Source organism: Hemicordylus capensis, chromosome 17 (assembly GCF_027244095.1).
Source record: "Hemicordylus capensis ecotype Gifberg chromosome 17, rHemCap1.1.pri, whole genome shotgun sequence".
NCBI classification, from domain to species: Eukaryota; Metazoa; Chordata; class Lepidosauria; order Squamata; family Cordylidae; genus Hemicordylus; species Hemicordylus capensis.
The window spans coordinates 12,004,409-12,031,748 of NC_069673.1; the positions used below are offsets into that span (position 1 = coordinate 12,004,409).

At 51.0% G+C, this 27,340-nt stretch overlaps 1 protein-coding gene across 3 annotated transcripts; it reads left to right on the forward strand.

The window, feature by feature from the left end:
* Positions 1–6,948: 6,948 nt before the first annotated feature.
* Positions 6,949–27,321, forward strand: PLPP7 (phospholipid phosphatase 7 (inactive)). 3 transcript variants are annotated; one of them, XM_053282675.1, is made up of 2 exons: positions 6,949–7,662; positions 9,145–9,292. In XM_053282675.1, the coding sequence occupies exons 1-2, from the start codon at positions 7,209–7,211 to the stop codon at positions 9,249–9,251; spliced, it is 561 nt and encodes a 186-aa protein (XP_053138650.1). In that variant the 5' UTR covers positions 6,949–7,208; the 3' UTR covers positions 9,252–9,292. The 3 variants fall into 3 exon arrangements, with proteins under 3 accessions (XP_053138650.1, XP_053138651.1, XP_053138649.1); XM_053282676.1 differs by lacking the exon at positions 9,145–9,292 and adding an exon at positions 13,725–13,882 and having other exon boundaries at positions 6,950–7,662; XM_053282674.1 differs by lacking the exon at positions 9,145–9,292 and adding an exon at positions 26,136–27,321 and having other exon boundaries at positions 6,961–7,662.
* Positions 27,322–27,340: the final 19 nt, after the last annotated feature.

Below are 27,340 nucleotides of genomic sequence, written 5' to 3' on the forward strand. Positions count from 1 at the left end.
CCGCCCCCATTTAACCTCACAAGAAACCCAGGCATGAACTGGGTTTCCCATGGCTTGCGTTGGCCATCGAGGGACATCAAATGCTGGACTCATGGTCTGATCCAGCAGAGTTTTTCTGACGTTCTTAATAATAATAAGCTAACTGGGCCAGGCGCAGAACATCTGCACCTCTAGTCTGCCACCGCTGTTTTCTCTCCCCACTCCCTCCCAGGTCCCCACCAGCCGGCCGACCACCTCCCGTCAACTCCTGCCTGCGGCTGCCTCCTCCCACCCACCCATCGCCTCTTCTTGCCCGCTGGCCAGCTGGCCAGCCTGCCACTTCCTCCCACCAGCCCACCACTTCCTCCCGCCACCTCCTCTGGCCTGACGCCGGCCGCCGTCGCTATCACGGTTTTCTCCCCCATTCCGATCACTATCTGGGCCGCTGCTCGTGAACTCTCGCGAGAGCTGCCACGCATGGGATTAGCGATGGGTAGGCCTTAGAGCAATATATATATAGAAGACATCTGGGCCACAAATATCATGGAGACAGGTGTGTGTGTGTGTAGCTTCGGCCTTCTGGCAGGCCTGCTCTCCCCTGAGCCAAGTCCATACTGAATCTGAGCTCACACAGATTGTGCCGCTTTGCGCTCTCCTTTCTGAATGCCGCTTCCGACAAGGTCACTGACAGCCCTGCACGGCTTTTTTTTCCAGGCCTTGGGGGGGATTTTAACCTTGCTGGCCTGGTCAATTTCTAATTTGGGTGATCCCACGCTGCCCCCGGGCAGGTCCTTTTTGCTCTTTCATCTGGGCTCTTCGTCTTCTTTCCACGGCTCTCTCATGCCGTTACACTCGGGTGCTCAGTTGCTTCCAAGTTTCGTTCCAGAAGTGGCCGCACCTGTCATCATCTCTGATGTCAAGCCACTTGGGTTACCCCTAAGGAGCTTACTCCAGGCAGTGGTCCAGGGACCCAGGAGTGTCTATTCTGCATCCTAATTCCTGGCAGAGATACAAAGGACAGCAAGAGCTCGGCGAGAGATTCAGTTGCATTTCTGGTTTGAATGATTCAATACAGCAGATACAGAGGTGTGACAGAATTCCCCCACCACCATCACGACTAGAAGTTGGTTGCAAGAAGATAAAGTCACAGTAACGAGTCATTCAAATAAGTACTTTTATATGAGCACTGGGAATCTGGATGCTGCTTATTTTATTTCTTTAACATTTACATCTATGTTTAAAATGTAATTTTATTGTATTGCATTTCTTCCAGGACTGTATAGCAATAGCAATAGCACTTACATTTATATACCGCTCTATAGCCGGAGCTCTCTAAGCGGTTTACAATGATTTAGCATATTGCCCCCAACATTCTGGGTACTCATTTTACCGACCTCGGAAGGATGGAAGGCTGAGTCAACCTTGAGCCCCTGGTCAGGATCGAACTTGTAACCTTCTGGTTACAGGGCAGCAGTTTTACCACTGCGCCACCAGGGGCTCATAGGACATCTCTCCTGTGATGAAGGCTGAGAAATAGCGAAATGGCCCATCGTGTCCCAGTGATCTTCCAATGAGTGGTGGGTTTGAGCCCAGGTTTTTGATACCCCACTACTACACACGGGTTTTCTTTTTAAAAATATTCTATCCCATCTTTCAGATCACACCCTCTGTCAAGGTCACCTGAGGGAGCCCTTCTCAAGAGTTGCCCTGAACCCCTTTGCCTCAGCCTGAAATTGCCCCCAAGTGGGAAGCTATGAAGGACAAACGTCATAGGGAAGGGATGCTAAAGATTCATGGGATGCACGGGAAAGGGATGCTAAGGAGTCAGCATTGCTGAATCAAAGTTAGGACACGCTCAGCTTCTTTTCTCAAGCCTCTGTTGCCAGCATCTAACAGAAACCTTTTCCCAGCATTCCCCTGTGAACCTGCCCTGTGAGTCCCCGAGCTGGGGTCCTACAAGATGCACAGTCTTGCTGCGACATAGGAGTGGAACGACGGGGGGGAAGGGAGCGGGAGAGAAGAAGGATCCTCTTTCCGTGCAACTGTCCCTTGATCTTGATCAGACGGAGGGCAGATGGCGACAAAAACGAAATCCAGTAAGGACAAATGAAGAGAGTGGCCCACAGGAACATACATGCGAAGAGCAACGGCGCGTACGAGAAAGACCTCTGGAGGCTACGGGAGACAGCACACAGGAGAGGAGAGCTGGTCTTGTAGTAGCAAGCATGACTTGTCCCCATAGCTAAGCAGGGTCTGCCCTGGATGCATATGAATGGGAGACTTGATGTGTGAGCACTGCAAGATATTCCCCTCAGGGGATGGAGCCGCTCTGGGAAGAACATCGAGGTTCCAAGTTCCTTCCCTGGCAGCATCTCCAGATAGACCTGAGAGAGATTCCTGCCTGCAACCTTGGAGAAGCTGCTGCCAGTCTGTGAAGAGAATACTGAGCTAGATAGACCAATGGTCTGACTCAGTATATGGCAGCTTCCTATGTTCCTATGAGACATCAGGATGCAACCCTGCAGTGCAAAATGGCCATGCTCGGTTTTATCACCACTCCTAGCACAGAGACATGGTTCCTCCTGCTCCCGCACCACATATGGTATGCTCTCAGGGTGTGTGGGGTGTGTGTGTGTGTACGCACACTCACAGACCCCAGGATAAGGTAGCACACCAGCCCGGAATCGCAGGGTGATCAGGAGACAATATTTATTTATTTATTTATTTATTACATCTTCTATCCCGCTCTTCCTCCAAGGAGCCCAAAGCGGTGTACTACATACTTCAGTTTCTCCTCACAACAACCCTGCGAAGTAGGTTAGGCTGAGAGAGAAGTGACTGGCCCAGAGTCACCCAGCTAGTTTCATGGCTGAACGGGGATTTGAACTCGGGTCTCCCCGATCCTAGTCCAGCACTCTAACCACTACACCACGCCGGATTGCCCAAAGTCAACAATATATTCACATCCCTGTGCCGCAGGCAACAATATAGTCACATCCCTGTTTATCCCAGCGGCAGCTCGCCCTAACGAACCCGCCCTAACGAGCCTGTCTGGGGCGAGGCGCAGCTGCCTCTGTCGCTAGCATCGAACACAAGCCCTTTCCCAGCATTCCCCTGTGAACCTGCCCTGCATAGCGAGAGTTCCCGAGCCGGGGTCCTGCCAGATGCCCTGTCTTGCTGTGAACGCATGAAGCTGGCTTTACGCCGAGGCCTCTAGCCCAGTACTCTGACTGGCAGCAACTCCCCAAGGGGTCTCCAGCCCCACCAGAGGGGCTGGACAGGACAGGACATGTGGGGAACGGAATCTGTGCAAAACATGCACCCGGCCGGTGAACGGCAGCCGCTCCCTACAGAGAAGAGGGGGCTGGCTGGTGGGGACAACTTAACACCCTCCTCCCCATGGATTCTCCCCTGCAAACGCCCCCCTGGGCAACTCTCAGAGGAGCCCAACTGTGGCCTGAAGGGGAGGCTGCTGGTGGAGCCTGGCCTTTGGCGGAGGAAGCGGCCCACCCTTTGCAAAGAGGTGGAATCCTTTGCACTGGGAGTTCTCCAAGGTGCTAAAATAGACTCTAGCCAGGGATCGGATTGCAAGACCAAAATAGCCAAGAGGAGCAGCACCACCAGCCGCCGCCGCCTTGGAAATCCAAATCTGGAGGACGAAAGAGCCAGACAGGCCCACCAGGCCGGGAGCACGAGGGGGGGCGGGATGGGGAATGAGAAGGATGTTAAGCTTCCATTCCAGATGGCCCCCCCAAGCCCAGCGGGCCTCCTCTCCGAGGGCTCCGGCTCCTGCGGAGGCCGAGGCTCAGATGTCATCTGGGTTAGGGATCCTCAGTCCTAGCCACACGGATTCCTGCCCAGGAGGCATCCAGGTTGGGTCACCGCAGTGTGTGTCTCATGTGCGGCTGGGCCGACTTGGAAGGCGTTTCCGCTGGAGCACAAGGCTACCCACCCCATTGAAAGAGCTGCCTGTTGCCTCCGGAGACCCAATCCAGAGCGTCTCTAAGGCAGGCCGGCTCAACTGAGGGCCCCCAGCTGTTTCCGGACTACGACTCCCATAATCCTGAGCCACAGTGGGCCAGGGATGATGGGAATTGTAGGCCAACATCTGCACGAATATTAGAAATATTAAACAAATCTGATTAATAAATAAAACTTTGGGACAGGGAGCTATTTTTTTGTTTGTTTGTTTGTTTGTTTGTTTATATCTAATGTAAACCGCTTTGGGAACTTTTGTTGGGAAACAGTCTATAAATATCAGTTGTATTCGTCGTCGTTGTAGCATAAGCATGAATTCAATAGCCACATTCCCTGGGCTAGTGTGACAACCACGCACTGTGTGTTCATGTCGCCGCTGAGCTGACGGGCGGCCATAACTGTGGGGTGCTGAAGTCAAGGGGGTGGGAAATTTTAAAAAAGACCTAGCCAGGAAGATCAGTTATGCTATGGGATGGGGACATGAAGTTACACTGCCTGTAACTTTATATGGATGCTTTTGTCTGCAGCAAACGGCTCTCTTACATCCTTAGGGTTATGGCCATTAGCAGCTGCTCTTTCCCCACTAATTCGCCCCAGCACGGAACCTCCAGGGCAGGAGCATAGCTAGGACAGAGGGGGCTTGTGTTCACCCCTCTCTCTGATGGCCCCTCAGTGAGGGAGATAATGAAGGAAATAGGAAGGGGTGGAGCTAAGGGGCCCTCAGGAGCTGGCGGCCCGGGTTCTTTGAACCCACCCGCTCAACGGTAGCTACACCCCTGCTCCAGGGACTGTTGCCGGTGTCTATCTTAGGTTTCTTTTTAGATTGTGAGCCCTTTGGGGACAGGCAGCCATCTTCTTATTTATGTATTATTTCTCTGTGTAAACTGCCCTGAGCCATTTCTGGAAGGGCGGTATAGAAACCGAATAAATAATAACTAGCCAACCCCACGCAGAGCATCTGTGCGCTCTTTGGGGCCGACTGTTCCCCCCTCCCCTCCCCCCTCCAGCCCCACGCTCTCTTGCCCTCCCCACCTTCCATTCCTTCCTTCCTCCCCGGCCTCCAACGGGCCCAGGCGGCAACAGGCGCGGAGCCTTCGCCCCCACCGCCTGTTCCCCACTCACCCCCGCTGGCACTGCCCAGGCCAGTTCGTCCCGCTGCCTCCCGCCTCCTCCTGGCCCAGGCCGTGGCCAAGCTAGGCCTGCTGCCGCTTCCTCACAGTGGCCAGACCAACCAGCGCCCAGCCAATCAGGCGCCTCCGCCGGCCAACCGGAGCCCAGCCAAGCAGCTGGGGTGGAGCTTGCCAAACATCCACACGCATCCCCTCGCATCCCTACGGAGTTCTCTATTCAGTCGGCCGTAAGGGAATTAAATATATAGATGACGGTGATGTTGATGACGATGACGATAATGCTCCACTTGGGTCAAGGAAAGAAGAACAGGAGACACACAATGACGTTGCTTAGTGACGAAGGAGTGTTGTCCTCCAGCCATGACTGAGCCCTGGAGTTGCTAAGGAACCAACATCTCACCCATGAAAACAGGGGTCGTTTTTATGACCTTGTGAGTTTTCATCAATGGAGGCAAGATGGATCTGCTCCCAGTTTATACCTGCCAGAGGACACTTGAGCCTCTATCCTTTATCCTCTGTTTTGTTTGTCGGAAGACTCACAACATATGTAAAAGGCATCTCCAAATGGCGAAACAAAGACAGCAATGTATCAGGGCCAGAAATCGGGATTGGTCCCCCTTAAGCTGGAGTATACGAGGAACTAATATAGTCCAACTCTTGACTCAGGGCCAGGGTATAAGGAGAGCTGGTCTGGTGGTAGCAAGCATGACTTAGGAACAGAGGAAGCTGCCATATACTGAGTCAGACCATCGGTCCATCTCGCTCAGTATTGTCTACACAGACTGGCAGCGGCTTCTCCAAGGTTGCAAGCCGGAGTCTCTCTCAGCCCTATCTTGGAGATGCTGCCAGAGAGGGAACTCGGAACCTTCTGCTCTTCCCAGAGCGGCTCCATCCCCTGAGGGGAAGATCTTCCAGTGCTCACACATCAAGTCTCCCATATACAACCAGGGCGGACCCTGCTTAGCTAAGGAGACAAGTCATGATTACTACCACAAGACCAGGTGGGTGCAGACCTTCTCAAATACAGGCACAGATGGGAATGATGTTCCTCTACCTGCACGCAGCCATGAGATGTGAATAACTGTCCCTGCCTACAGAGCTGCACCAGTGTAAGCTGTACAATCTTGTACATCAGCACCCTTACAAGACTGTACGTGTGCCGATCATAACACGTGTCTAGGACTTTAATCTTCTCTCCCCAGGAGAAATAGATATGGCTCATGCAAGAACATATGCCCCAGCTGAGTATAACAAGAAAACATGCTCTTCTCACTTAGCAAGACTTGATGCTTTTGGTTACTTTTCCACCAGTCACTGTCGGAGAGTTTTTAATGCCAGCTTCATGTGCAGATGTTAGCAAGGGATTCCCACGTGGTGGGTTGCTGCTCAACAGCAGGGCCAGCTCCGGATTGAGGTCAGTTGGCTTGTGTGTCTCCTTCAGACCCTGCCCTTTCAGGTTTGAAAGCTTGGCCTGGCTCCTGTACTTTGATCAGCGAAGCACACGACGCTTCCCCTCCATTTCTAGAAAAAGCTTTCCCTGACATCCCTTTGTGCCAGGGGCACGGTCAGTACAAGAAAAGCTGGTTGCATCCTGACCCCCCCCCCAGCTGTGCCATTGCATCTGTGGACACCTGTGTTGACACCAGCCACAAAACAACAGTAGTGAGCAGGCAACGAAAAAGCAACTCCATTTCCCATCTTCCTCTGGGGTCCTGGGGAATAAGCAACTGGGAGATTTAAATAGACCAGGCCAGAAGCAACCGAACCTTTCTGCTCTCTCGATGCCCCTCCTGCGATGCACATCCATTGGCTGTTGGAGCATCGGCCTGTTGCCAGACTGGCGGCTGCAGCTGTCACTGATTTTCCCCCCCTTTCTTTCTCTCCTCCAAGCTCGGTGGGCAGGCAAAGCAAAGAGCCATGTGCATTCCTACCTCTATATTTAACAGCTGCTCTCTCTCGCTCTCGCTCTCTGGAGAGCTAAACCAGGCTCATGGCTTTTGAAGGAGGCGTTATGGGGGCTGTGCGGGATTTAGGGAGGAGAGAAAGAGGCCCGGGGGTGATCTGGTGAGCTTGGTTTGGTTTCCGAGGAAGCGGATTTCTCTCCCGGGGGAGAGCGCCACCATGCCCGCCTCTCAGAGCCGGGCCAGAGCCAGGGACAGGAACAATGTCCTGAACAGAGCCGAGTTCCTGTCACTGAACCAACCCCTGAAAGGCGCCCAGGAGTCCAGGAGTTCCAGCCGGAGGCCAAACAGCCAGGCCGGCTCGGCCCCTGCCCAGAATGAGGGAGCCAAGGAGCGGAAGCCGTCCCAGCAGCAGCTGCCCGAGGAAGACTGCATGCAGCTGAACCCTTCCTTCAAAGGGATCGCCTTGAGCTCGCTCCTGGCCATTGACATCTCGCTCTCCAAGAGGCTGGGGGTGTGCGCCAGCAACGCCTCGGCTTGGGGCAACGCCCGCTCCATGATCAACCTCATCGGGATCACCGGGCACGGGGTGCCCTGGATCGGAGGGACGCTGGTCTGCTTGATGAAGAGCAGCACCCTGGCCGGCCAGGAGGTCCTCATGAACCTGCTGCTGGGTGAGTGGCCTCATCCTCCCTCCCGACCTCCCCGAAGCCACCAGGCTGGCAGGCCGGGCCTCCCTCTCACCTGTGCATCTCCCTGCGTCCCCGGACGTCCCTCAGGACCTGACAGCAGGCCCAAGAGGCTTGGGTTCAAGTCAGATGGGCAGAGGCGGGCTGCAAAAAACGGGCTGGGCGCAAAGACAAGCGTTCTGGCTTGGCTTTGCAAAGTGGGAGCATGTTTGGTCATTGGGCCCCCTGGGGAGGCTGCTCGCTAATGATGCCAGGACAGGGCGGGGGGCAGCTTCAGGTATCCTGCCCTGCCCCCCACTGCCTGCAGCCACCTGTGGCGCCCTGTGCACACACCACCACCACCACCCGGCTTCTGGGTGCTCTCAGAAGCGGGCGAGGCACCGCCTTCTCCCACCTATCTCCTGAGTGGGGTCCTTGCATGGGCAGAAGGGAGGAGGGGAAAGTGGCATGCTGAGGAGGTGGGGCAAAGCTGCCCCTTGATGCTCTGTGGGGCATGGCCCTGTGGGGCATGGCCCCACGTCAGATGCAATCCGATGTCAGAAGCCACTTTCTGTCAGGGCATCCATTCCGCTTTCTGCCAAGCTCTGCCCAGAAATGCAGCAAGAGTTCCACCCTGGCGCCCCCAGGTTCTTTCCTGCCTCCATCTGCAACTCTCCGGTGACATTTCCCATCAAGGGGACTCAAAGAGCAGCGATCTCAGGTCGCAGGCAGAACTACTCTACAGGTGAGGCAAGGGGACAACGTAGATGGACCACAGGTCCGAACAATTAAGCTCACAGTCCATTAGCTTTACCGCCACAATATTCGGCGGGGACTGCCGGCTTGAAAAGATTGTCAGACCAATTCCGGGAGGAATCGACAGCTATTCACTGTGAGAGGTGAAGTAGAACCTCCAGGTTAAGAAGCAGCGTACCTCCGGAAAGCAGTTGCCGGGAGGGCAAATGGCAGCAGAGGGATCTCGCCCTTATGGCTTCCCTGTCAATATCTGGTTGGCCTCTGTGGGAAACAGAATGCCGAACAAGGTGGATCTTTGGACTGGTCCAACGTGGCTCTTTTGATGTTCTTCCCTGTGTGTATCCACCCTTTCTCACAGGACTTGTTCATTTTAAGAACGTAAGAACATTGCAACAGCCCTGCTGGTTCAGGCCCAAGGCCTATCTACTCCAGCGTCCGGCTTCACACAGTGGCCCACCAGATGCCTCTGAGAAGCCCACAGGCAGGAGGGGAAGACGATAAGCGGCTTCCAAACCTTGAGCCACATCAGGAATGTGGCCCTTGCCACAAGCTGTGTGACTCACCTGTGTCTCTTAGGCACAACAGAAATTGAAACTGGAACTGTCCAAAACAAACCCCTAGCCAGCCCTAACAAACTTACCCTGTGCTTTCCCCCTTGTTGTGGTTGCTGCTGCTGTTGTTGTTGATTTATTAATTTGTTTGCTTGCTTTGCTTGCTTGTTTGCTTCCTTAGGAAAGAAAACAAAGGTTTGCTACTTCCCTTGTTTGAGCCTTGTCTCCTCTTTGAGCCTTGTCTTCTCAAGCGCTGCTTCCCAACTGCTTGCGTGCATATATATATAAAATCTATACCCCGCCCAAACTTACGTCTTTTGGCACACAAGGTGGAAATTGCAAAGGATGCTCCATTTTATCACAGGGCTGTGATAAAATGAATAAATAAATAATATTGCCCCAAAAGATTAGTGTGATCTTATAAAGTGATCTCTGCCATCTCTGATCAATATCCAGGGCATGCTGAGAAAAATGACTGAGAATACATAATAATAACATACGAGCAGCCCTGCTGGATCAGGCCCAAGGAGGCCCATCTAGTCCAGCATCCTGTCTCACACAGTGGCCCACCAGATGCCTCTGAGAAACCCACAGGCAAGAGGTGTGGGCATGCTGTCTCTCCTGCAGTTACTCCCCTGCAACTAGTGTTTAGAGGCAGTGGTGGATTAACGGAGGGGCAGAGCAGGCATTTGCCTATGGTGAGAAAATTTGAGGAGCAGCAAATTTTGCCCCTCCTCAAATTTTGCTGCCCCTCTCTCTGGGCAGTGGGGGCTGCAGCAAGGGTGGAGGGAGCGAGGAGAAAGTCCTCCCTTTTACCTTAGGGGGGGAAAAAGGCAAACCTTTTTTTGTTTAAGGTTAAAGGGCAGCAAAAGCCTTTTTGCCTATGGGCAGCAAAAAGCTTAACCCACCCCTGTTTAGAGGCAACTTGCCCCTGAGGTTGGCCTATAGCACTCAAACTGGTAGCCACTGATAGGCCTGCTGTCCATGAATTTATCTCAGCCTTTCTTCAAGCCAGCCAGGTGGTTGGCTGTCACCACATCTCGGGGCAGAGAATTCCACAAGTGGATGATGCGTTGTGTGAAAAAGTACTTCCGTTTGCTGGTCCTCGATTTCCCGGCAATCAGTTTCATGGGATGAGCCCTGCTCTAGTGTTATGCGAGAGGAAGAAGAATTTCTCTCTATCCACTTTCTCCACCCCATGCATGATTTTATAGCGCTCTATCATGTCTCCCCGCAGTCGTCTTTTTTCTAAATTAAAAAGCCCCAGGTGTTGTAGCCTTGCTTCAGACTAATAGTAGCAGTCAGATTGTAGACAATTGGCCATGCTTTAATGGCACGTTGGCCATGCTTTAATAGCACCACCGAAAGAGCCACCTTCTCCTAGCCTTGCCTTCTCACCCAGGTTGGTGACGTCCCTTCCACTTGATGGCCACCCCACTCCTTGCTGATTGCCTCTGCTTCAGAAACAACACAGTTGGGTGTCGTCACACGGCACAACAATGCCAACCTAAGGCTTGCCTGCATCTTCCTAGATCGCTGCTGCCGGATAAAGGTGTTTCCTATCGTCTGAGAAACCACACCAGCAGGGACTCGAACCAGCAACCTCTGGCTTGCTAGGCACGTCATTTCTCCACTGCGCCATTAGGTGGCTCGGACACATGATGTATGCATGTTATGAATGTATGGGTGGGTGTAGGGCTGTATTATTTTATAGCCTTCCTACAGGCATTGAGAGGAAATGGTGGAGGAAGAACTGGAGCGACAGTGGCCTTTTGGGACCTGAAGGGAGGCATCCCGCATTCTCCTCATCTCCGTAGGCCAACCTATATCTGGGCTGCGCTACTCCAGACTAAAGACAGAGGTGCCCAGGGCTAAATGCACCTCCATTCAAACAATTCCCCTGCAAGGAGAAAACTAGACTAGAGCCCCGCTCTCAGGCATGCTAGTTTTCTGTATGTTGGGTGTGGAGAAGGCGCATTCAGTCATAGGAAGCTGTCCAGATCCACGGGTTTACGGCCTTCATGGAAACGAGGCCTGAGAGATGAGGTGAAGCCAGGAGAGCTGGGGTCCCTAACCGAGTGGCACAGGGTTAGGACAAAGCCAAGGCAAGGCAAATAGAGTGGGAAAATTCTGGGATCCATCCTTGGGCATGCCTGGATTTGAGAGGGTAACAGTGCTTGCGACTCGACCTGATGGAACACTGTAGCCCTGGGAAAGGAAACAGATTCCCCTCACCTGCCTTGCCCCCTTCTGGATTTTGAGATACCAGGCGAAATTTCTGATGCAGTGAATGGGCGGAGAGCCAACCCTTGGTTCAGCCCGTGCTTGCAGTTGGCAGCCAGGCTGTTGGAAAAGGACAGAACTAGGGAAGTGCTGAAGAGACAAGTGTGGCACTTGGAAGCTGCCTGCAAATAATCGACACTACCTTCTGCATTGGGGGAGCAGCTTGCCTAGGGAGCGAGAGGCTGTGAGTTCGAATCCCCAGCGGTGTGCTTTCCAGCCTGTGCCGAGTAAATAAATATTTGTAGTCACCTCTTTGGGGCAGCAGCTACATAGGAAGGTGCTGGAGGTGGATGCTCACTTCAGTGACCACGGCAAAGGCATCGGCTCATACTGCGCAGGGGGTGGCGATGGGAAACCGCTCCTGTATTCTACCAAAGTCAACCACAGGACTCTGTGGTCACCGGGAGTCGACTCCGACTCAACAGCACAATCTTTCTTTTCTGCATGCAAGCAGGCAGGTGTTCTTCCCAGAGCGGCCCCATCCCCTAAGGGTATCTTGCAGTGCTCGCACGTGTCTCCCATTCAAATACAAACCGGAGTGGACCCTGCTTAGCAAAGGGGGCCATTCATGCTTGCTACCACAAGGCCGGCTCTTTGATCTCGGCAAGAGCCCTGGGTGATTAATTTCTCCCCACGGGTGGCAGAAGAAGAAACCGAGCGATCTCATGGCTGGGGTGTGATCTGAACTGGGGACTTCCCAAGTTCCTCTCTTCCAATAACCATCATACTGCCCTCCTGATAGGCTGGGCTGAGGGAATGAGGCCAGACTTGGTAGTGGCCATTTCTGAGCAGTTTCTGGCCATCTGGGAACGGAACCTCTGTGATCCCATTGGCTTTAATGCCAATCTACCCTGCTATGCTGGGCTGAACGGGGGCGAGGTGGGGGGGACATTGGCTCTCCTCCAGCTGCTCAACACAGGAGAGCCATCACTTGGTCCAGTTGGGGGGGGGGTCATTGAGCCCCCTCCCCTCTCCATTGGCACTTGGGGGACTTGACATTAGAACCACAATAACTGAGCTTTAAAAGAAAGACGAATGGATCTAAAAGGACCCAGAATTCATTTGTGTGTGTGTGTGTGTGTTCCAGTTCAAATTTTATTGAATTTTAACAATAATAATAACCATAACAATAATCACAATCATAATGAACACAAATTGACTTCCCGCGCACCTCTTTTCGTGATACCAACTATAAATTTTACCCTTATAGTAATATTAATTAAACCTTCCACCACCCTTAATCAGCCCAACCTGCATTTCAGATTTCAAATCCTGCTGTAAGATCCATAGCAGGGAAATAATTCTTTAAATAAACCAAAAAGGGTTTCCAGTCTCCCTTGAAACGTTCTAAACTTTGGTCTCTAATCAGTGTTGTAAGTTTTGCCATTTCCACATATTCTAAAGTTAGGACCACGAATTCATTTAATAATTTTTCCTCTGCGCCTCCCTGCCTCTGTGATGAAAAAATATTGCCCCTTTCTGCTCTTGCCGAAAGATCCCAGGGTTTCTTGGCTCGGAGGCTACGATACACATGCGACTATATTCGCATGTGTATCGTAGCCTCCGAGTCAAGAAACCCTGGAATCTTTCGACAAGAGCAAAAAAAGGGGCGATATTTTTTCAGCACAGAGGCAGGGAGGCGCAGAGGAATAATTATTCTGGGTATAGGGAATAGCCGTACCCACAGATATTCTGCAAATTGCTACTGCAGGACACAGTTGGGCAGTAACGTGTCCGCCCTCTTGTTTCTGGCCTGGCCCTGGGAATGGAAGCAGGAGGGTGAATCTCCTGCTCATCGGACCCCTCCACCTGCCCCCCGTCACAGCGTTCACTTGGCCTCCTGTGACCTGGTGATGTGGGATAATGTGCAAATGTCATGTAAACCCAAACTGTGGCAGCGACCCTGTACACACCCTCCTCCTCCTCCACTCCTCTTGGTTCGTTCCTTCCTACTTTTTCCTTCCACCCTCAGGAGGTGAGCGAGAGGATCCATCTCCATCAAGCACTATGCCCACAAATCTCCCTCCCTTTATTCTCCTTGGATGCGGCAATAAATTCTCCCCCGCCTGGCATGGGCTCCTCTCTTTCTCTCCCCCACTCCTGTCTCATCAGATGTATTTGGTTTACATGACATTTGCAGTTTAGTCCACATAGAGCAAACTCTCTCTGACTGGGAATGCCTCTGCTTACGACGCCTGTTTTTACTGTCATGGTAACTGCGCCGAAATGATTAATAATGATGCACACAAAAATTCAAGACATTGCTTTCTCTGTGTTTGTCTCCCCCGTCCACCCACATGCACACACCCACACCCGTTTACTTTACTTTACTTTATTATTTTAGAGTTGACAGCGGGAGCTGTCATTTGTTTGTTATTTCTCTGTGTAAACCGCCCTGAGCCATTTTTGGAAGGGCGGTATAGAAATCTTATTATTATTATTATTATTATTATTATTATTATTATTATTATTATTCAGCCCGAGGAGTCTGTGCTTCAGATTTGATCTCTGCTGTGAACTCATTAGGTAGTCTTTGGTCAAGCCTCAGTCACCTCATCTGCAAAATTGAGTTAACAACGTAGCTGTACTATGTAGAGTTGCACATGACTGAGACAAGAAGTGCTCTGAATAATCAGGTAAAAGTAAAGTTACTTTTATTTATTTAATAAAATAAAATAAAATAAAATAAAATAAAATAAAATAAAATAAAATAAATAAGTTGTGCCCTCTAATTAGTGTCGACTCCTGGCGACCAGAGAGCCCTGCAGTTGTCTTTAGTAGAATACAGGAGGGGTTGACCATTGCCTCCTCCCGCTCAGTATGAGATGATGCCTTTCAGCACCTTCCTATATCGCTGCTGCCCGATAGAGGTGTTTCCCATAGTCTGGGAAACAGACCAGCGGGGATTCGAACTGGCAACCTTTGGCTTGATCATCAAGTCCTTTCCCCGCTGCGCCATTAGGTGGCTCTATTAATGCCCCCTCATGGGGGTGCGGGGAGAGTGTCATTTAGGGCCGTGATCCTGGAGAAGAGATAAACAGCTATTTTCAGTGGGTCACATGCAGCACAGCAAGCCACACACCCAAGAAGAATGTGGGCTCACACTGGTGTGTGGAGCGGCCCTTATGTGCCCCTAGCAAAGGCAGAAGAAGCCCTGTGCAAGTGAGGCTGTGCACCATAATGTTCAACTTCCAGTATTCCCAATGGAGAGCCAGCGTGGTGTAGTGGTTAGAGTGCTGGACTAGGACCGGGGAGACCTGAGTTCAAATCCCCATTCAGCCATGAGACTTGCTGGGTGACTCTGGGCCAGTCACGTCTCTCTCAGCCTAGCCTACTTCACAGGGTTGTTGGGAGGAGAAACTGAAGTATGTAGGACACCGCTCTGGGCTCCTTGCAGGAAGTGTGGGATATAAAATGTTTTAAAAAATTTTTTTTAAATGTGCAGCGGTGGTGATGGACAGCACCATTCTCATGGAGCGAGCCAGCAAGTCCTCCTCGCTCTTGGGTGCGTAGCTGGCTGTGTATGCTTGTTGGTGGATGGTGGGCCCCCTTCCTTCCTTCCTTCCTTCCTTCCTTCCTTCCTTCCTTCAGAGGAGGAGGAGGAGGAGGAGGAAGAGGAGGAGGAGAGCTGGTCTTGTGGTAGCAAGCATGACTTGTCCCCATCGCTAAGCAGGGTCCACCCTGGTTGCCTATGAATGGGAGACTCAATGTGTGAGCACTGGGAGAGATTCCCCTGAGGGGATGGAGCCGTTCTCGGAAGAGCATCCAAGCTCCCTCCCTGGCAGCATCTCCAAGGTAGGGCCGAGAGAGACTCCTGCCTGCAACCTTGGAGAAGCCGCTGCCAGCCTGTGTTGACAATCCTGAGCTAGATAGCCCAAGGGTCTGACTCAGTATATGGCCGCTTCCGATGTTCCTGGGTTCCTACGTTTCTTGGCCAGCCATGCTGCTTCTTTCCCCGATGGATGGTGTGAATGCTACTCATCTTTCTAGCACCCCAGCTGGGTCCACCCCAGAGTGCCGTGGCCGTCTCGAACCCGTCTCGAACCGTCTCGCTCGCTCCCAGTTTGTGACCTCCGCACAGCCCCGCTGCAGGGGCGGGAGAGAGCTCGCTTTCGCTGAGAGTGGTTTGTGAGGAGTAGCCTCCACCCGAGGGGACATCTGTGTGCGTATTATGCAAGCTGCCTGGCTCTAATGTAACCTGACAGAAACATGAGCTGGGAAAAGGAAGGGAGAATGGCAAGCATACACTCAGGGTACTTTCTTGAAAGCTACTGAGGAAAGCTGCTGGTTGCCGGAGGGCGGCGAGGTGTGTGTGTGTGTGTGTGGGGGATAGCTCCAAAGGAGCATTTTTGCTTGGTGTGCGAAGGTTTCCAGAGCTAAATGCTGAAAACAAAGGTTTGCCCAGAGCTGTGGGACCTGGCCTGCGCTATGCTAACAAAAAACTATGGTGACATTTATAAGGCTCAAAGGGTACCTGAAGGTCATGAAGTCCAGCCCTCCTTGTACACATGTCTACATGCATAATTCACTTATGAAGGCCCTTGCCACTGGAGGAGGCTGATGGCCACAAACTTGGGGGGGGGGGGTTGAGAGAGAAAATGAGAGAGAGCAATTCCTAATATCTATTATTTTCCCATCACTTCTCCATCCTGGAGAACAATCTGTCAATAGCTATTGGCCATGGAACATCTGTGTTCAGATGCATGCGTAGACCAGAGGCATGAGGAGAAGGATCATGGCTCATCATACCTTGCCTGTATTATGTACTGCATAATATTCCAGGGGTATCTGGCTGGCTCTGCTGGAGAGAAATGCTGTGCTTGATTTGTCTGATCATGCGGTCACCCTTTCATAGTGCAAGGTGAAGTGGATCCAACCTGGTTGCATCTGAATGGGAGACTAGAAGTGTGAGCACTGGAAGATCTTCCCCTTAAGGGATGGAGCTGCTCTGGGAAGAGCTGAAGGTTCCAAGTTCCCTCCCTGGCAGCATCTCCAAGAGAGGGCTGAGAGAGACTCCTGCCTGCAACCTTGGAGAAGCCGCTGCCAGTCACTGTGTAGACAATACTGAGCTAGATAGACCAATGGTCTGACTCAGTATACGCAGCTTCCTATGTTGACTAGATGGGCCTCCTTGGGCCTGATCCAGCAGGGTTGTTCTTATGCAGTCCAGGTATGACTTCATTGCTTTCTTCCATATAACTCTTGTGTGTGGGGGGGGGGGGGGTGGGAGAACCTCAAATGCCAAAACGGGTTGCACTCTCCCAAGGCCACTGCAATACAGGCATGAAACAGGGAAGAGAGCCGGTCTTGTGGTAGCAAACATAAACTTTAACCTCTGCTAAGCAGAGCCCACCCTGGCTTGCATTGGAATGGGAGATGTGTGAGCACTGGAAGATATTCCGCTTAGGGGATGGGGCCGCTCTGGAAAGAGGATCTGCCCGCCTGCATGCAGAAGGTTCCCAGTTCCTTCCCTGACAGCATCTCCAAGATAGGGCTGAGAGAGACTCCTGCCTGCAACCTTGGAGAAGCTGCTGCCAGTCTGTGAAGACAATACTGAGATAGATAGACCAATGGTCTGACTCAGCGTATGGCTGCTTCCTATGTTCCTATGATTTCTTCAGGCATTGGCTTACTGGGGGCATCAGTAGGGTGCAAAATGCTGCCACAGCGGACCCTTGCAAACTTTGCAAAAAGTGCCTCAAACTTGCAAGAAGCACGAGGAGAGAAGAGGAGGCTGCTAATAACCTCCCTGTTCCTTTTGTCACTTTCAACACTTGCAAGGGTCTGAGGGTGTTAGAGCTCTTGCCCCGCCCTGGGAATCTCAAACCCTCCACAGAGTGCCTCTCCAGAGATCTCTGCCACTACTGCCCTCTGCATAGTAGGGCAGTACTACTGTGCTCAGTTTTGGGGATGCCCCCCCTTTTTACCCCCCCCCCTTTTTTTACAGGGCCCTACTCCTGTGTAGAGCCACCTAATGGCGTAGCGGGGAAGTGACTTGCCTAGGGAGCAAGAGTTTGCTGGTTCGAATCCCCACTGGTCTGTTTCCCAGATTATGGGGAAAACCTATGATCAGGCAGCAGCGATATAGGAAGATGCTGAAAGGCATCCTCTCATACTGCGCGGGAGGAGACAATGGTCAACCCCTCCTGTTTTCTACCAAAGACAACTACAGGGCTCTGTGGTTGCCAGGAGTCGATACCGACTCGACGGCACAACATTACCTTTAGTAAGCATGCAGAAAATGAAAGAGGTGAAATGTTTCCTGATGTGAAGAAAGAATGTGGGGGAAAACTTCACCTGCTAAATTTCTGTCCCTCAAATGGCTTTAAAAGCACAGGAACCTGGCCAGAAAATAAGTGGCAACTCTGTTTACATGATTATTCCTCTGCAGACAGAAGGGCTGGGAGCAGAGGACTGAATTTACCAGGAATTTTGCTCCAGCGCCTTTCACTTTTCTTACATGTGTAAGGAAATAGGCGAAGGCATGGCTTTTCCATGACAACAGGCATTACCAAAACCCCACTTGCAAAAAAATGCCGTGCAAGGGATCAGCAGCAACCTTACAGTCTCAAGTTCTTCCTGGAGCTGACTCGCTTGATGGGTTTCTTCTCTCCAGAACAGCCTCAGACCCACCACTTTTCAGAGAGCCCTGAGCAGAAGAAGCCACACTGAAGTAATTGGTTCTGAGCTACAAATTGTCTTTGCTCCCAAGGGCATGATGTTCGGAAGGAGCGGAGGCTCTCCAGCCAGCCAGCAATTTTACCCGTTACTCCTAATCATCTTGGACAGGGGAGTCTAATATATCCTTTACTTCTCGTGGTCTCCTCTTTGACCTCATATCCCAGAAACTTTTCTGCTGATTTAGCTTAAAAGCAGCCCCTTCCTCCCTCCCCCTCTCTCACACAGTTATATTTTAGCCCCAAGATATGTTCATATTTTGCCATCTATATAATTTCAGCCTCTTCTGAAGTCTGAGTGTGTGTAATATCTTGACTGACATATTGTGCAAACTTCCATGCATGTTGTAACACAGTGTGCATGTAGCTCTGTACAAGTGTGCTCTTGTGCACAAACAAAAATTGTGCAAATGTGACTGCAATCATTGGAAATAATGGCCACACTGTCACACAACTGTGTTTGTGAAACTGTTGCACTTGCACAACTGGGTTGCACATTGTGGTACAATGTGCATGCAAGGTTGTGCAGTATGTCAGCCATTATCTATCTCTTTCTATCAATCTGTCTAATTCTCTAAGGCGTACCCATGCCTAATCCCGTGTGTGGCAGCTGTCAGGAGAGTTCGCAAGCAGAAGCACCTGATTGGGCAGTGGGGATTCCATATGCAGATAGGGAGGAAGAGCCTGTGACACTGTGATGATTGGACAGTGGGGATTCCATATGCAGATAGAGGGGAGGAGCCTGTGATGGTTAAGGTCAGTTGGAATCCAACTGTTACTGGTTGGAAGATGTTCTTGATTGTAGAGGAGAGGAATCTATATATATAAAAGGATAGTGAGCAGGGGTCTGTGACGAGAAGGGTCGTGAGGGAGGAAAGAGTCCCTTCAGGAAAAGGAGGCTGCTGTTGTGTGAATTAGATGAGGAAACAAGATGAACAAAATCTGTTCATCTCAGGAAGGGAGGGAGGGGAAGAAAGACAGGGGAAGAGCAAGTGGAGGAGAGAGAAAGAGAGAGAAAGAAAGAAGGGCGAGGGATGGGCCTGAGCCTGTCAGCGGCCTGAGGGGAACGAGCAGCCGTGGCGGCAGCGAGGAGGTCAACCGTTCCTGCTGCTGCTCCTTTGGGGAGGAGCAGGAGTGGGGCTCGGGTGAGGGTGGGGAGGTCTCTGGGGATAGGGGGCTGCAGTTTGGCCAATAGGCGCCAGCAACGCTGCACCCATGACCAAGCGGGGTGAGGGGAGTGGAAGCAACGGGATGGAAGAGAAGGAGCAGGAATAAGGCTCAGGTGAGGCTGGAGAGATCTCCGGGGTGAGGGGGGCTGTGGCAGGGGGTGAGGGGAGTAATCAAGTACTAGCACGTCAATGCTCTGCGCGGGTTGAGCTAGTTATTAATAAAACGGTATCAAAGCAAAATAAGAGAGAGATACACAAAAGGTTATCTGTTCCCCCAAGCCTTGCAATTTAAGCACACATATACACACGAGACACTAGCAACAGCCACTGAAAAGACCCGACTGTGCTAAGCTGAATAGGGTCAGCTGCTCTCCCGCTGCTGACTAGAAGAGGGCTTCAGCAGGTGCTACAGTCATAAGATCACAAGAACAGCCCTGCTGGATCAGGCCCAAGGAGACCCATCTAGTCTCCTGTTTCACAGGGGCGTAGCTATAGTTGAGCGAAAGGGTTCAAAGAACACGGGCCGCCAGCTCCTGAGGGCCCTCCAGCTCCATCCCTATTTTCTCCATCCCTATTTTCTTTCTCCCTATTTTCTTCATTATCTCCCTCACTCTGGAGGGCCGCCAGAGAGAGGGATGAACACGGGTCCCCTCTCCCCTAGCTACGCCCCTGGTCTGCTACCACTACTTCCATGGAGCACTGAAAGGTACTTGGGGGAATCCAGAGCCCAAATGGCAACATGTTAAATTTGTACAAGCCCTGTGGAAGGTAGCAGGCTGTTCTCTCGTTCTCTCTCTCTCTCTCTCTCTCGCCTCTGCCTGCATTTCCACCTGCCAACACCCAGTGCAGAAAACCATTGAGCCTTCACTAGTAAATCTGACGTGTCATTTATTCTACGAAGGGGATGTGCATCCTTCACCATCACCTCGTTAAGATGACAATGATCTATGCAAAAACGAGCACTGCCATTCTTCATCATAAGGAACACGGAAACTGCTGAAGGACTATTAAAGGACTATTCCCTCACCTGCATTTCCTACAACTGTTGTTTAGACTCCTATTTGTTGGACATGTGCAGGACCTATCTAGGACATTGTTGAATAGGCTGATACATTTGGCTATTGATGTGATATTTTACGGCGTGTGTACAACTACCATTATGGTGCCTTCGACTGACTGTATCTGAGCAGTGCATTTTTTGTAACGGCACACCTAAGTACCAGCACCTTTTCCCAGTCGGGATTGCAGCACCTGGCAGGATTTTGTCTTTCTGCCCTGCTGGGAGGCAGGAGACCAACACAAACTGAGACTGCTCACTCATGAGAGTGTAAGGCCACGGGGATACCCAGGGGCGCTCCTAGGTAATTTTGGTGCCCGGACCTGAAGGGATTCCGACTTGGAGGGCCCCCCACCAACCAACCACCCTGCCATGAGTTAAAATTAAAAGTTAAAAGGGTGGTTTTACAGATGGCTGCTACCGCCAGCACTACAGAGAGGAGCGTTTGGAGGGCCGCCCCCGCAGGCGGCAGAGGACCGGGCCAGATCCCTGTGGCCCGGTCCTCGGAGCGCCTCTGGGGATACCCTTCACAACTCATGAAGGGTATCCCCAGTCTGTGGGGAGGTCATTTCCGGCCACTCCCAGTCCACAGATTTAACCCTCTTTAAACCTTCCCCCTCCCCACGTATCCTGAGTTTGGGTACCATTCATCTGGTGCACGAAACCACGGGTGTCAGATCTGCAAGCGACGAGGTCCTCCCGTAAACAGAAACAGTAGTTTCTGTTTAATAATAATAATAATAATAATAATAATAATAATAATAATAATAATAAATAATTCGATTTCTATACTGCCCTTCCAAAAATGGCTCAGGGCAGTTTACAAAGAAAAATAACAAACAAATAAGATGGCTCCCTGTCCCCAAAGGGCTCACATTCTAAAAAGAAACATAAGACACACACCAGCGACAGTCACTGGAGGTCCTGTGCTGGGGGTGGATAGGGCCAGTTACTCTCCCCCTGCTAAAGAAAGAGAGTCACCACTTCTGTTTACTCACAGAAGTTTCTCACATGTTCTAGCTTCAGGGAATCCCTGCCTCATTGATTAGATGAAAGCTTTTCACATGGAACCTCTACACATTGCAAACGATTATGGGGAGCATCCTAGGTGTAACCTCCATTTGTACTGAGTGCTGGTCTGGCCTGATGATGAGCATCTCCACTGTTCCTTATGGGCGGAGTGTGCATCTTTTCCATCCTTCCAGCTAGGATGGGCAAGCTTCCCTAAAGGGTCACTTTCCCAGGCTTTCCCACGACCACCACTACTACAAATATTTATAGACCGCTCTTCAACAAAATTCTCAAACCCGGTTTACATCGAAAAATAAATCAGAGAATTGCCACTGTAAAAAGGTGCCTCTTTGCTCAGTTAGCAGGGGATTGCTCAGTTAGCAAGGGGATCAATTCTGCCGGTTTGTTTGCTTAAAATCACATCCCACCCCCACCCACTCACCCATCCCGCCCTTGGGAAAGCCACAAAATGGCTTCTGAGCACAAAATGCTGTGCTGAGGTTGGATAGGGCCAGTCTCTCTCCCCCTGCTAAATAAGAGAATCACCACTTTAAAATATTTCTCTTTGCTCAGTTAGCAGGGGGGATGCCTCCATGAATCATGGAGGATCCCCTGATAACATAGGAACAGAGGAAGCTGCTGTATACTGAGTCAGACCCTTGGTCTATCTAGCTCAGTATGGTCTTCACAGACTGGCAGCGGCTTCTCCAAGGTTGCAGGCAGGACTCTCTCTCAGCCCTAGCTTGGAGATGCTGCCAGGGAGGGAACTTGGAGCCTAGATGCTCTACCCAAAGCGGCTCCATCCCCTGAGGGGAATATCTCGCAGTGCTCACACATCAAGTCTCCCATTCAGATGCAACCAGGGCAGACTCTGCTTAGCTATGGGGACAAGTCATGCTTGCTACCACAAAGGAACCCTAGAATCCCCCCAGCATTTGCAAGCCACTGGTCTCCTGTATTGGATGACCTTCGTGATAAGGAAGAGAGATGGGGAGGAGGCACCTCTCAGGGGCTGGGGAGAGACCCCGCCCTGCCTGACCTTGGCCCCCCTGGTCGCAAGTTCTGCTTCCAGCCGGCCAGATGAGTGGAGTGTTGGAGGGCTGGGCGGTAGCCTAGCCAGCCCCGGCCATGGTGGTATTTAGGTCAAAGAAGAGGGAACATGAGCCCCGGCTCTTGGAGTGATGGCACCACTGGTATCTATTTATGAAGGTCATGCTGACACCAACAGAACGGTGAAGGTTCTCTGTGTGCTGATTCACAGCAGGTTGGCAGCCAAAGGAACACGAGGTTACGGGGAGGGGAACGGGATGGGGGGCAGATAACAGCCTCTTCTGAAATGTGCAAGGTGATGCTGAGTGCCACATCACACTAGCCCGGCCCACACGTTGTTTCCAAGGCTTATGTGATGAATGTACACTGTGCACAGGTTCAGATCTGCACACAACATAATTCACACATTATCTTGAAGGCAGATTGTTGGGTTTCTTAAATTATTTTTTTATATCCTGCTCTTCCTCCAAGGAGCCCAGAGCGGTGTACTACATACTTGAGTTTCTTCTCACAACAACCCTGTGAAGTAGGTTAGGCTGAGAGAGAAGTGACTGGCCCAGAGTCACCCAGCAAGTCTCACGGCTGAATGGGGATTTGAACTCGGGTCTTCCTGGTCCTAGTCCAGCACTCTAACCACTACAGCTGCACCATGTCCTTATTTTATCAATTGATTGATTGATTGATTGATTGATTTCTATACCGCCCTTCCAAAATGGCTCAGGTCCTTGAGCAGCTGTTCCCAAGCTCACTTTTAAAATGAATGCAGGCACAGTCATTCACACAAAAGCATGTACTCGTACAAGATAATGTGGTGATTATTTTTATTTAGCAGGGGGAGAGTAACTGGCCCTGTCCCCCCCCCAGCACAATACCCTCCAGTGACTGTTGCTGGGGTCTATCTTGTGTTTCTTTTTAGATTGTGAACCCTTTGGGGACAGGGACCCATCTTATTTATTTGTTATTTCTCTGTGTAACCACCCTGAGCCATTTTTGGAAGGGCGGAATAGAATCTGAATGAATGAATGAATGAATGAATGAATGAATGAATGAATGAATGAAATGTCTGCAGGCACCAGGGCAATTTCCAGATTAGACCCTGCAATGGGGTCACGTCATATCATGGAAGTGTGCTTCCACACTTCCTGCGTCGTGACACCGCAGTCCCCTACACGGACAGAAGGGTGCCATTCACATTTCCAGTGCCTCGTTTCGAATGTAAACGCTGCGATATAGAACTAGGACAGCGTATATCCGACGTAAGGAAGTTGCTGTTTTGTCAGGTTGTTAGTTTTTGCGAGATTGCTCCCCCTGCTGTTTACGTTTCGAATGCGACTTGCCTGAACGGAGGCAATTTGCTGCTGTTGAGCAGCTTGTCTGGAAAGCGCCCTGGTGCTAGTCAATGGAATAACCCTCTTCAGGGGCGTAGCTATGGGAGAGGGGGCCCATGTTCACCCCTCTCCCTGGCGGCCTCTGGGAGATAATGAAGAAAAGGAGGGGAGGAGCTGGGGGGCTCTCAGGAGCTGGGGGCCCCGGGTTCTTTGAACCCACCCATTCAATTATAGCTATGCCCCTGACCCTCTATAAAAGCCTTTTTATAAAAACTGCTGTCTTTTCAGTGCCAGAAGGTTCTCCTCCCTAGCTTTTTGTGAGCAATAGGGAGACATCTGTTAGAATTTTCCGCAGGTCCTTAGACTCACTGCTGACTCCCATGTCTGAACAACACAGGTAAGTTGGCGTGAGCAGCTGAAGTGCATGAAAAAGGGAGAGCAACTCTGTTCTCAGTGTTCACACTGGGGAGGAAGGCGTTAAAGAGCCTTTCTGCCAGAACTGAGTGGAGCTAAGGTTGCTGACTTGCTTGGTTCGAAATATGGCCATCCTTTCGAAGTAGTTGAGAATTAGCAGCTCAGGTCTTGCAAAGCTCATCTTCATTGCCAGTGAAGATAATTGCCATTTATCTGTGCTTAATCTATCTTCAAAGAAAGTTAAAAAAAATATTTATTTTTTTTCATTTACAGCACACCACACCACCCTGAAAGTACCTCAAGTTGAGCTGGGTTGGGTCTGGCTAGTATTTGGGGAGGGGGGGAGGAGGCGGGAAATGACTGAGGTCTTGCAAAGCTGATTGCAATTGCCAGCCAAAATCGTTGCTGTTTGATCTTTGCTTTGGAAGTCTCTGAGAAGAACTTGCGAATACATTTGACAAAACCAATGAGAGGGAAAAGCAACAGGAAAATGATAGAGGCACTCAATCTATTTTTACTAGTAGTGGCTGCTGGCCCAAGTACCCTTCAAATGTCAGGCCTATGGCCTTTCCTCTCTCCCTTCTAACTGCAGACAGATGCTCTACCCAGAGCGGCTCCATCCCCTGAGGGGAATATCTTCCAGTGCTCGCACATCAAGTCTCCCATTCATATGCAACCAGGGCAGACCCTGCTTAGCTAAGAGGACAAGTCATGCTTGCTACCACCAGACCAGCTCTCCTCTCAGGTTGGAATTACATTTGTATCCCAACCTTCCTCCATTATCTATCTATCTATCTATCTATCTATCTATCTATCTATCTATCTATTTATTTATTTAATAAATTTGTATATCGCCCACTACCAAAGTCTCTAGGCGGTTTGCAGCATAAAACCAACCAACAATAAAACAAACCAAGAATATGACAGTTAAAACATCTAGAAAGCAGGTTAGAATATCCATCAAACCACCAACTAACGAAAAAGCTTGGCTGAAGAGATGGGGTCCCCAGTTGTTTCCTAAAAGTCAACAGGGATGGAGAAGCTCTAATCTCAGCAGGAAGTGGCATACAGGTCTCTCTTGCTCTTCCCACAACGGCCCTGTGAGGTTGTTAAGACTGAGAGGTGGTGACTGGCTCACTCAAGCAAGCGTCATAGTTGAGTGGGGATTTGAACCGACGTCTTCCCAGCCCTGGTCCAACACTATAATCGTGGAACCATATCTCAGAGTCAAGATTTTGTGTGTGTAAGTGTGCTTTCAACTCCAATGCAGAGAGAAACTTGTGCCTCCGCTATTAAAAAGGCAGGCAACACTAGCCCTATGTACACTGTTATTCCCATGGTATCTTGAACATAGGTACAGCAGTCAACCTCCAGTCTGTACCGTGCATATGAGGGGCCTGTACCCAGGTTGACTTGTTAAATGAGTGCAGGCACAGCCATTCACACACAAACATGAACAAGTGCCGATCTTTAAAATAATTCTAGCTGCCACGTGCGTGGCCAGAGGGGTGGGGTGTGTGCTGAGCACCCCACCGTGGTGGTGGTGGGTGGAGTGGGAGTGACTGCTGAGCCTGACCATTTGGCCCAGCAGCCCTTGAGAACTGTGAGGCGCTCCAACTCTCGAGGGCCACTGGGCCATACGGTCAGGCACAGCGGCTGTTCCCACGTCACCCACCACTGCCACATTGGGGTGCTCAGCTCACTCCCCCACCCGCCAGCCGCACACATGGCAGCTAGAATTATTTTAAAGATCGGCGGTTTGACCTTGTGGCGGTAGTGGGGCGGGCGCGGGGTGGCGGCAGGAGGCAAGACAAAAACGTATGCAACATAGTCTAGCCCCAAGGCTCTCTTCCAGACTGCCGGGCCCCAGTAATTTGTACCAGCTTCCCTGCCACTTGGCCTTGTGCCATTGTGCCACTGGGATCAGGTGGCAGTTCACACGTATGTGCAAAACTGGTCTGGGTTTCCTTAGCCCAGTTTTGCATGCACATGTGAATAGTCTCAATGTCTGAATAGGGCTACTGCTGTGGATGTTACAGAAGAACCCAGTAGAGAATACGCTCAGTGGAAAGGAAATTGACATTTAGTGCTTACCTCAGCTGCTTAGTGGAAATTTTGCCTCAAGTGGTCCATCATCTCCTTAATGCGCTTTCCCTTTTCTCTCATTTTCTCTCCTACTCCAGCCTTGTTCTTAGACATCCTCATTGTCGCAGGCTTACAGAAGATGGTCAAGCGGAAGGGGCCTTATGATATCAGCCCAGGCCTACTGGACTACCTGACCATGGACATCTACGCTTTTCCTGCTGGCCACGCCAGCCGGGCCGCCATGGTGTCTAAGTTCTTTCTCAGCCACCTGGTCTTGGCTGTTCCACTTCGGATCTTGCTCGTCCTCTGGGCTTTTTTGGTGGGACTTTCCCGGGTCATGGTTGGAAGGCACCATGTCACCGATGTCTTCTCTGGGTTTGTGTTTGGTTACGTGCAGTTCAGGCTAGTGGAGCTTATGTGGATGTCCTCCAACACTTGCCAAATGTTGATATCCATGTGGTGAATCCCAACGCCGCTGTTTGAAGACCAGAAGACACTCCCGAAAGTGTGGAGTTTTGAAAATGGACCTGGTACAAAAACTGGCTGGAAACTAATATCAACTTCCATCGTGAAAGGTGAAGGTCTGCTTGCGTCTAGCAAAATTTCTTCTCGTAATCTGTGGGTGCTCCAGAGCTACGCCTGGCCCCCTTTTCTTGACTCCGGATTGGATGACAAATCCACGTGGCTGTAAAGAGAGACAACCATAAGTGCTGTTGCTCTTTGTTCATGCAGGCAGATCACTCTCAGCGCTGCTGGAATATTCACACAGCCCTTCTTGTTTCACATCAGTCATATATGCATTTGTTCTTATGGAGGTTAGACATTCGGAGGTGAAGCCTGGGTCTGCCACACCGGCACCACGCTTCTCAATTCTCCAGTGCTACATGCTCTCCCACCCCTTCTGCATCTGCTTCCTTCCCCTCGTCATGGGCAATTTTAGCCCTGGGCTCTGGGGTACAAGCCCCCAGTGTTTTGCTGGATCACTGCTGGTGGTGGTGTGGTGTTTGGTGTTTGGGTGGGCCGGAGGAACAGCCCTGCAGCCATTTGGCTGCTCAATGGAAAATGCTTTCCACTCAGTTTAGCAGCCAGCTGGTGTTTGGATTTCAAAGTGCCTGCCAGAGCCACCCTGCATGTAAAAGCACTCCTGAGGAAGGCTGCTGGGGCTATTTGTAAGGGTGATTGCTGGTACCCTTGTAATTCACCTGGGAGCTAAACACAGGTTTACAACTCACAGTGTTGCCTGGGACAAAGATAATTTGCTGATTAAAAGTAAGTTTAAATCACTATTTATCTGTTTGGATTT